Below are 10,754 nucleotides of genomic sequence, written 5' to 3'. Positions count from 1 at the left end.
AGTCTTAACTTTTATAAAGAATATCTCTTTGGGTTTGAGGCTTTAGTCTTTGCAACTTTAGGGATCTTATCTATTCACAAACAGCTTGTAACACTCCAAAGTGAAAGGAAAACTTGAAATCGCATCATATGACCCCTTTAATCTCTAGATACGGATTGACTCCCTCCTTCCATTTGAATGTGAAGAAAAATGTGTAACAATGACAATTTTGTTGCTATTTTACTAACTAAAATATAAGTCTGATCATTTAAAAAGCTGTCATATCCTGTTTTGCAGGAAGTGCAGGCACTCCGGTGGTCTTCAATCAGAACGGAGATGCGCCAGGGCGATACGACATCTTCCAGTATCAGATTACCAACAAATCGACAGCTGAGTACAAAGTGATCGGCCAGTGGACAAACAAACTGCATCTTAATGTGAGTGGAAAGCATTTTCTGGTCTTCATGACGAAATCCATTCATGCATCCATCCAGAGTATAACAAAGTATGCATGCTCGAATCAGATACATTCAAGCATAAATGTTTGTAGGAAATCTTATATTTGCTGATGATGCATGTGACATGAATACTCTTGGGGCTTCGTTAGTCAACGGGATGGAAGATAAGCTTGTAATGTTTTATGCCTGGCTGCGAAACAAAATTAATGGAGCCAGAAACGAGCCGTGTTTTCATTGCCAAAAGCTTTCGCAGCAGTGTGGAGATTGAAGCTGTAGTTTTCTGATACGTGACGGAGAATCACAGCTCCTCTGGGCTTTGTGTCTGTGCAGGTGAGTGGGAGGGGAAGTGGTCGCTTAGCAGAACTGTGATCCAGCCCCCTGTAGTTCTTTAAATCTCGCTTCTTAACTCAGGTATCAAACCCTTCCCTTAAGCGCTTAAACAGATCAGCGCTGGATGTGTTACGGAGTGCTGGTGATTTGCATGCAGCTCATTAAGGGCGACTCACTCCGGAAAAACGACTTTCATTAGCTTGAAAGGATTGCGGCTCAGAACAAGGTTAACGTTTCGTTTTCGGAAAATCATTTTCACAATCAATACACACTGTTTTGCAATTTTGCTGTTTACTGAAAGATGCATGCAGGTCACTTTAAAGGGCTCTGTTTACTTACTGAAACTACTAATAAATAGTGGTGTCAAAATTAGCGCGTTAACGCAGGCGATACATTTTTTCAGTTTAATGTGTTAAAAATATTTAACGCAATTAATGCAGGGACGGGGCTAGGGTTGGCCACCCCACTCACAACTGCTGCTTCTGTCACTTTTTCTCTTGAGAAGAAGTGCATTTATTCAGTCGCAGAATGACTGAGAATGGGAGACGTTTCAGATGCGCGCTCCACTTCACTTCAGCGCCAGGTGCGAGTCAAGCGAGCGCGGAAACGGTACTGTGCTCGCAGCGCATGCTCTTCAATATAAAAGTATATTTAAAAACGTTAATGTTAGGTGGGATTAATCGCGATTAATTTCAGAAAAATGTGTGATTAATTCGTTATTTTTTTTAATCTATTGACAGCACTACTAATAAAACATTCAATATGTAAATTGCTGAAGCAGTTATATTCTTTCCACTCAGATGTAAAAGATTGAGTGTGTGTAAAATTAAATGCAATTTTGCAAAGCAAATACGAGTGGTGTGTCTTGGCAATTTCTAGATGTTATGGGTGTTTTAAGCATGTTGCAGCCTGGTTGCTAGGGTGTCCTGGGCCTTTTTAACATGTTGCAGTGCAGTTGCTAGGGTGTTATATTGTTATGCAGTTGCTAGATGTTTGTTCTGGGTGTTTTGAGCATGTTGCTGGGGGCTTGCGAGAGTGGTCTGGGTGTTTTCTTTAGTGTGTTGCTATGTAGTTACTAGGGTGTTCTGGGCATTTTTACATGTTGCTATGGAGTTTCTAAGCAATTGCTAAGATTCTCTGGGCAGTTTTAGATGTTGTGTGCTAGGTGGTTGCTAGATGATGTTTCTGGGTAGGGCTGTGCAAATTCAATTATCTAACCATTAAAATTTCATTTAGTTTACAAAACAAGTAGAATATGGATCAATCAAATGCGATTTTCATGCGCATCTCGTCAGAAAAGCCGGTTCTGTGATTAGTAGTAAATCTCCAGCACGTGCGTTCAGATGGAGCGGCATTTACTTCACAGAGCCGTAGTTCACTGACAAGCTATGCAAAATCGCGTTCAAAATCACAGGCGATTCATTGCCGATTTTGAACGCGATATTGCGTAGCTTATCAGTGATCTATGGCTCTGTGTAGTAAATGTAGTAAAAACCCTTCTCACTCCCCATTACTGTGTCTTCAGGATGAATAAAACCAAATTAAACTGCTTAATTGTGAATGGTCAGTGTGGCTTTTGTTTCAGACAGAATGGGAAGAATCAAATGAAGGGATTTGGTCTTTCAATTATTCTTAAATACCCTTCATACCCTTTTATGTGATAAGTCAACTTCTGTTCATTTGCAAATGTTGTCTTTTTTCATTTTATAGGTCCCTTATTTTTTTGCTTCTCTAATTAAAGCCAATCTGTTTTTGCCAGGTATAATTTGTCTCAAGCATGAATAATTCATTCACGGCCATCTCTTTGCAGCAGGCGACAGTGAGAACCATAGAGCATAAGTATAGAGCTGTCCTTATTTGTCCCATGGATTGGTCTGGCAAAATCGTTTTTTTACGTGCAATTACATTTCTTGCGTAATACATTGCAGTCACTTCTTAAATTCAGGTTTGTCGTTATTTATTTCATCTCAAATGCCTCTGGCACAAGTTTGTCCCAAAATATATCTGCCATCAAAGTTGCACCCGGGAGCCTAACTGAAGCTGCACTTAAAAGAGCAGCGTTGGCTTCTTATTTTCCACAGCTTTCAGGCGCTAAGGGGTAATAAAGTGATTTCTTCTGCAAATATGACACAACCTACATCTATGTGGGTAATGAGACTTACTTTGAATGCACAGTTTCTAATATAACAGTACGCCTCTGGTCTTCATCTCTGACAGGGCTTTTTTCGTAATGCTTTGCAAGTGGATGCCATACGCTAGCGGAAAGGCGACATTTTTAGTGTGTTGCTAGTGTGTTCTGGGTGGTTGCAAATAAAGAGAGCTTAGTCCCGAATCTCTAAAACTTTGTTGCCTACTTAACTTGTGAAAATCATAAGTAAGATTGCTTAGAAAAGTAAATGTACATCTCTCCTCGACAGAGGAGTATTTGATTTATGTAACACAAATTATGCAAGAATTGTTCTGAAGATTAGTTTAAATCCCTAACCCTATGAGTAATATTGATGTGCGTAAATTGTTAGCGCTGATTCTGACAGCATTTGAACCTCAAAAATTTTAGAAAAAAAACACTAGAGGATCAACGTCTGCTTCTACTATTCGCACATGTAGTGTTAATAAAGAGAGAACGAGAGGTCTACGCAGAAACCAAATGATAAAGATGCTCCGAATACAACAAGATGCTGTCCAGTGCCAAGTTTTGGAAACCCAGTCTTTGAAATTATTTAACTTTATTTTTAATGAAGATCCAGACCACGTCAGTAAGAACTTGGTCCTTTGTTCACTTTATTTGACCGCGGATTCATTTACAAACAAGGCACAATTCAACGTGGGATTTCAGAAATATTGAAACTAAAAGACGATGCTGTGCCGACTATATTGGATCCGACAGTCATGTCACACCACACAAGTGTGAGTAACTGTTTTCATTACGTGGTCACTATTATTTTGTCTGTTATTACAGTTCGTTTGATATGTACTGAGTATGTATGCGTTTTTGACCTAAATCACAGCAGCGTCCATCTATGAGGAATGTACGCTGTCAAACATACACAACTATATACCAGTTGTTAAATGATGTCATTGTAAGTTAGCTTCGCGGTGCGAATGCAACAGGAAAAAAGGTCCTAGGGGAAAATTAAGTTCTCTGCAGACCACCCTGGGAGTTCCTATAACTACCCAGTACGTAAACCCCTAAGGCGATAGTGGCAAGGAACCCAGACTCCATCAGGTGACAGAAAAGGAAGTAAAGAAAAAAAACCTTGGGAGAAACCATGCTCAGTTGGGGGAACAGTTCTCCACTGGTCTAAGTGAACAAATACTGTGTGATATTGACATGGGTCCCAGTTGGCCTCAATAATATAACAGTACACCCCTGGTCTCTGTATTTGACAGGATTTTTTTGTTATCCTTTTCAGGTGGATGCCATGCGCTGGCGGACAGGCGACCCTACGCTTCCAGTCTCGGTGTGTAGTGTGCCTTGCCAGATGGGTGAAAGGAAGAAGATCGTAAAGGGTGTACCTTGTTGCTGGCATTGTGAGCGATGCGAAGGCTACCACTTCCAAGCCAGTGAATTCAGTTGTGAGTTGTGTCCATACGAGCAGCGCCCAGACCGTAATCGCACCGGTTGCATCCCCATTCCAATCATCAAACTTGAATGGCACTCTGCTTGGGCAGCCATACCAGTGTTTGTTGCAGTTCTTGGAATCCTGGCTACAAGTTTTGTGGTGGTCACTTTCGTCCGCTACAATGACACACCAATTGTCCGCGCATCCGGCCGAGAGATGAGCTATGTGCTTCTGACTGGGATTTTTTTGTGCTACGCCATCACCTTCTTGATGATCGCAACACCAAGTTTGGCCATCTGCTCTTTCCGAAGGGTGTTCCTGGGTTTGGGCATGTGCTTCAGCTATGCTGCTCTCCTAACAAAGACCAACCGCATCCACCGCATCTTTGAGCAAGGCAAGAAGTCGGTGGCTGCACCACGCTTCATCAGCCCTGCTTCTCAGCTGGTCATCACCTTCAGCCTGATCTCGGTGCAGCTTCTCGGTGTGTTTGTGTGGTTTGCCGTCGATCCGCCGCACACAGTGGTGGACTACGGTGAGCAGCGTACATCCGACCCGGAGAAGGCTCGTGGGGTTCTCAAGTGTGACATCTCAGACCTGTCACTCATCTGTTCGCTGGGCTACAGCATCCTTTTGATGGTAACATGCACTGTTTATGCCATCAAGACCCGCGGCGTGCCAGAGACCTTCAACGAGGCCAAGCCTATTGGATTTACTATGTACACTACCTGCATCATTTGGCTAGCTTTTATACCTATCTTCTTTGGCACCGCACAATCGGCAGAAAGGGTAAGTGAGATTTACGAAACCTGTAGCTAAATGCACTGCTATTCTCAATGTCTTTGCAAGTAATTGCTTTTCATATTGAATACAGCAAGTGTATCTTAGCTCTTCTCTGGCTTCTGGTAGGAATTGGCATAAGTGACAGCAGTTCACTTATGGAATTATTTTATTTATTTATTTATGTACATATGGGTCAGGGGGTGTGATTATTTAAATTATTTTATATCCCTTTTTTTGTATTAATAATTGCACTAAATTAACATGTTAAACTGGAAAAAAAAGTACAAACAAAAAGTTTTCTCCAAAGAATTTAAGTATAACTTTTCTTTACAGCTTGGTCATTGGCTAGATACCATGCATTCCTGTTGGCATTAGGAATAGGATGTGGTCCTGCACTGTGAATGTTTGTTTATGTGCATGTGAGCTATAGGTGGCAGAATATTGCTGTGGGCTACAGATAATAACATCACCTGCTGGTTACCCTTTCACCTGACCCAGCAGGTGAAAACCTCCAGAACATTTCACATGTTAAAAGGCTAACCTAAAGAAGCCAAAGCCAAGGTTTCACGTACTCTCAGACTGATGGATATAGCTTCAGGTGCACTGTAGGATACAGACAAAAGAGTCAGAGGTGATCAGGTGGGTGGCAATATTGATCAGACAGAGTACGACTCAGGAAGCATCTCTGAAATATCTGAAGCTTGAGTGAGCAGGACTTGCATGAGTCTGGATAGTTAGTTATGAAGGAAAATCCAGTCATTATTTACTCACCCTCATGTCGCTCCAAACCTGTATGCTGTTATTCCACTGAAAAAATAATTGCATAAGTTTGGAACAACATGTCGTGTAAACAATGACACAGTATTCATCTCTGGACAAATTTATTATTTAAAATAGAGGCAAATGTGGTTTTGAAGCCCTAGAAGTATAATATCTATGCAAACAAGTTGTTCAGTAGTCTTTTGAATGCTAAAACTCTAGTGTTTGATTTCCTTTCACAGTGGTATACGATAAAAGCTCATTACCACATTGCTCTTCAGTCACATTAGCCTCTCACTGTGACTGCTATGCATTGCGCTAGCCAAGAGAGACAATTATGGATATACCAATTATTCCTTACACTAACAAGCTTATTTATATTCTAATTTAACACTAGAACTGTGGGATAGATGGTGTTCTATTAACACAGACCCCAACCCATCGCATTACTCAAGAAAGCAATGACATGAATCATTTGATAAGAAAAAAGGCATCTTATTGAAAAGAATGAGCAGTTCTCATTGTCACGAATAACAAAACATGGCCTTAAGTCTGTGTTTATTGAACTATTGTCTGATTGGCAACCACACCAAGCGAAAGGACTTCATAATTGGTTTGTAATGAAAAAATTACTAGCCTTGAATTAATATCATTACAAAGAGTCAATGTTGTATCGACTGCAGCATTTGTGAAATGAACCACAGTAGAAGTAGATAAAATCTCACCGCCTATAAAATATGCTTCCATTATCAAGAATGTGCTTTGGTTTATGCTTCAAAAATCAATTTGTGTGGATTTTCATTGCAGCAACTATTACCTCTCCATTTCACACTAACATAAAGATATCAAGGCTGATATGATCTACCTTCCTGCATTTGAGAATGGTATCACCCCAAAAACCAATACGTGCACTTTGACATTTCCAATGCAGAGACTCTGCAGAATCATAAAGTGTCAATAAAGTGCTGCATGAACAGCGGGCAATGTGCTCACGGCTCCTCGGGAAATCAATGCCTTCCAAAGGTGACTGGTTAAGATAATCACTCCACATATCTGTAGAATCAAATTACGGGTCTCGCATAAATCACTGGCAGATCATTTTTTTGGGTTTTGTTAAGTTCACTGTGTGACCCGATCTCCATTTGGGAACCCCATGTGTTTCTCATATAATTGTAATGCATGCTAAATTGATTTAAGTTTTGGATATTTAGATTTGTTTGAAGTGAAGGTTATTTGATTTTTATGTTATTGAAGCAAATGAGCTACAATTGACATTATTAACACATAGAGATGCAATTTTTCCCATACAGGGTTGTTTTTTGTCATTGTAAATTAATTGTTTGATTTGTTTACAGAGACTATGTAAGTTTGTTTACAGAGTTTTTACAGAGTTTTATTTATTTATTTATTAAGTCAAATTGATCTAAGCTTGGGTTATTTGGATTTTTTTTAAGTCAAGTTTACTTTGTATTGATGAATTTGAAGCCTCTGTAGAACAACATGATGGTTGTTAGCCAAAATGTACATTACTAACAGTCATGGAGGTAATTGTAGATATTTTTTAAGGTTGCTTTTGCATGTTACCACAGCATGTACAGTAAACGCACGTTTCAAAGTGGATCAAGTTGTGTGAAATGCATTGATATGCACAGTAATATTACAAAATGATCGGAAACATGGCAAAAGTTCTTAGTAAGCGCACTTCTGTTATGGTTCATCATATGATCTGATCTCCATTCAGAAGCCCAATGTGTTTCTCATATAATGGAAATGCATAATAAATTTATTTAAGCTTGGGTTATTTAGATTTTTCCAAGGTCAAGTTTATTGTATTAATTGAAGTGAGTGAGTCTCTGTAGAACCATATAATGGCTGTTAGCCAAAATTTACATTATTAGCAGTAATGGAGATTCCCCCCATCCAGTGTTGCTTGTTTGTAATTGTAAATGATTTGTTTGAGGTTGGCTCTGCATGCTGCCACAGCGTGTAAATGCACGTTTCAAGCAGATCAGTGGGTGAAATACATTGATATGCACAGTAATATTACAACATTATCTGAAACGTGGCAAAGTTCTTAGTAACCGCACTTCTGTTATGGTAATTCTCTCGTGGGTGTAAGCATATTCTCGCTGGAGCGTGAAATTCTACTATTTTTTCTGTTATGAATGACGTTATGCAGATTTAAGTTTGCATAAGGAATATTTTGCCTGAAATAACACAAGCAACTTGCACCTCCCACGCAGTAATTTCAATTACTCTATCCCAGACACCGTACCTACACTGGATCTTTATGTGACATTTCAATGTTTTTGTTTCACTTTAGTGTCATTCCTTGAAGTTAATTCCTTGAAGGCCAGCTTTGTTTTTAATTAGTTCTGCCACCTTTGTTCTTCAAGCTCTTGTGAATCAAAGACTAAGTGTTTGGTGGCGTTTTATTCATAAAACGATTTCATTTACCATCTATTGTCCATATTTAACGCCATATTTGTCATTTCGGTGACCTAGGAAATAATATTCAGCTTTTTAAGTCCTGTAAAAAGAAATTCCACCTTATTTGAACCCTTGAAATATGCTAGCTAAGGCTGTTGCTTCTTATTTGTAATAAATCATATCTGTTCGGGACACACACAGACCTCAATCACGCTGTTCCTCCTGCTGTGTAGGATCATGCTGTTCAGAGTGGAATTCGTATTACCTCAGATTAGATAAGCTTTAGTTACATTTGCCCTGCTAATATCATCATACATGAAGGCGAACCGGCCTCAAAAGGCACTGGTCATAATGCATCCTTCCCGGCAGCTTCTCAGTAGATGATATTCCTGCCGGTCGAGAGAGTGACCGCCCAAGTCCTTAGTGTGCCACGCGCTGTGCTGTTGATCATGGGAAATCTGTGTGCAAGGGAAAATCGCTTCTGCTGCCATGACTTAACGTGCTAAAACTAATGCAGCTGAGAGAAGACACCATACAGAAGAGGAATCGAAGCTTAGCTCAAGGTAGATTCACAACAGCAAACAATAAGCCGAGGATGAGGTCAGCTGCAGTCATACAAACAACACATTAGTTTGAAAAGTGATTGGCTCTGCTTGTATGAATGGTTTCTTTATTGCATTCGCTTGCTTTTTCTTTCACAGTCACTAGAAATGTTCTACAGTGCACCACCAAAATGTCTTTCAGTGGCCATTTTTGCAATGTACTATATGGAAGTAGATATGCACAGTATATATATTGAAAAAAAAATAAAATAAAAATAAATATATATATATAAAAACATATATTGGTAACACTTTACAAGAAGGCTGCATTTATTATAAATTATTGTATTAATTATTATTTAGGGTCTCATTTATTAACATATATAATTGAATAAATATATTTTATTTATTACTCATTATCAAATACTCATTACAAATATTTCACTGTGTTTGTATATTATGTGCAAATAATCTTTCTGGATTCATTTCCAAGTGAAACTGAGTATTCAACAAGAAAAATAAATGTAGCTTTAATTCATTAGATCATGAAAAGTGTGTGTTGCATGCCCGACTGGCACCAGGTGTTTGCAGGGTTTGAAAAATATTAAGAATGTTGATGTCAGCTGCAAGTCGTTACAGCAGTATAGCAGGTTGTTCGATTTTGATAAAAGTTTATAAAAACTTACATTTTTTTTTTTTAAATAATGTGCTTCTATGAATCGTTCACAGTAAAACAATGAATGCTTTTGAAGGTTTCCATAGTTTTCTCATTAAAACACAACCAAATCACATGAAAAGCTCAAAGTCAAAGGCATCCAGAAATAACTGAAGCTTTAAGAAGCAAGGTTTAAAAACAGCCACTGAAATGTGTTGGCAGTGCACAGGAAATCATTGCTAAAGTGAAAGTTTCCGTATAACTCTCATTCACACTCAAACACACACAGTTTCCACATCACACATTAAAACATACTGATTTTTTTTTTCTTGCGGTCAATTAGCCAAATTAATGTTTATTGAACAGGAAAAATGGCACTAAGCCATTGAGCCATTGGAGCAGTGATGCTGATCATGGCAGGATGTCAGGCTTATAACAGCATTAAAGACGCTGTCTGTGTTAAAGAACTCTGTCTGACAGCATTCAGCAGTTCGACAGCTGTCATAAATATCAGGACGCTGAAGGGATTTCCTTTGGATATTGTGTCACTCAAGAGTCAAGAATCATTCAGACATGACCTCATATTTTTGAGTGGATTGTGAAAATATTTGTATTGCCAATTAAGTTGCATGGTCATATACAACATTCAAATATTTGGGGTCGGTAAGATTTTTTAATGTTTTTGAAAGTTTCCTATGCTCCCCAAGACTACATTTATTTAATCAAAAATACCATAAAAACAGAAATACTGTGAGGGAATAAATAAAATTCATGATAACTGTTTTCAATTTGAATATATTTTTAAAAAATATAATTTATTTCTGTGATGCAAAGCTGAATTTTCAGCATCATTGCTCCAGTCTTCAGTGTCACATGATCCTTCAGAAATCATTCTAATATGCTGATTTAAGAAACATTTCATATTATCAATGTTGAAAACAGTTGTGCTGTGTAATGTTTTGGTGGAAACTGATACATTTTTTAAATTTTTTTATTTTAACTGTGAGTGTTTGTGTGTGTGTGTGTGTGTGTGTGTGTGTGTGTCCAGTATAACTGCAGAAATAGAGAAAATTGTCAAAATGCATCATTGCTTGCCATGTTTGCATCTGGTAAGTATGGGATTACATTTCTGCCACATTTCTGCACACGAAAGATCATATTTTGAGCGCACAAAAGTGCATTTTGCACATGCGCGATCTGAGTTTTGTGGAGAAAACATTCGTTTTGCAAAGAAAAAAGTATTTTGAGCGCACGAAAA

The 10,754-nt window shown here is 38.6% G+C and overlaps 1 protein-coding gene across 1 annotated transcript in view; it reads left to right on the top strand.

Moving 5' to 3' along the window:
• Positions 1-10,754, top strand: part of LOC107725917 (metabotropic glutamate receptor 8) — a 121,549-nt gene that overhangs the window by 97,301 nt on the left and 13,494 nt on the right. The window contains exons 7-8 of the mRNA XM_016535333.1: positions 277-416; positions 4,181-5,116. Coding sequence (XP_016390819.1) covers positions 277-416; positions 4,181-5,116 — 1,076 coding nt within the window. The remainder of the gene's footprint in view (positions 1-276; positions 417-4,180; positions 5,117-10,754) is intronic.

The sequence above is a fragment of the Sinocyclocheilus rhinocerous genome, unplaced genomic scaffold (genome assembly GCF_001515625.1).
Source record: "Sinocyclocheilus rhinocerous isolate Xijiao unplaced genomic scaffold, SAMN03320098_v1.1 scaffold395, whole genome shotgun sequence".
NCBI classification, from domain to species: Eukaryota; Metazoa; Chordata; class Actinopteri; order Cypriniformes; family Cyprinidae; genus Sinocyclocheilus; species Sinocyclocheilus rhinocerous.
This window is presented reverse-complemented; position numbering and strand designations above follow the sequence as displayed.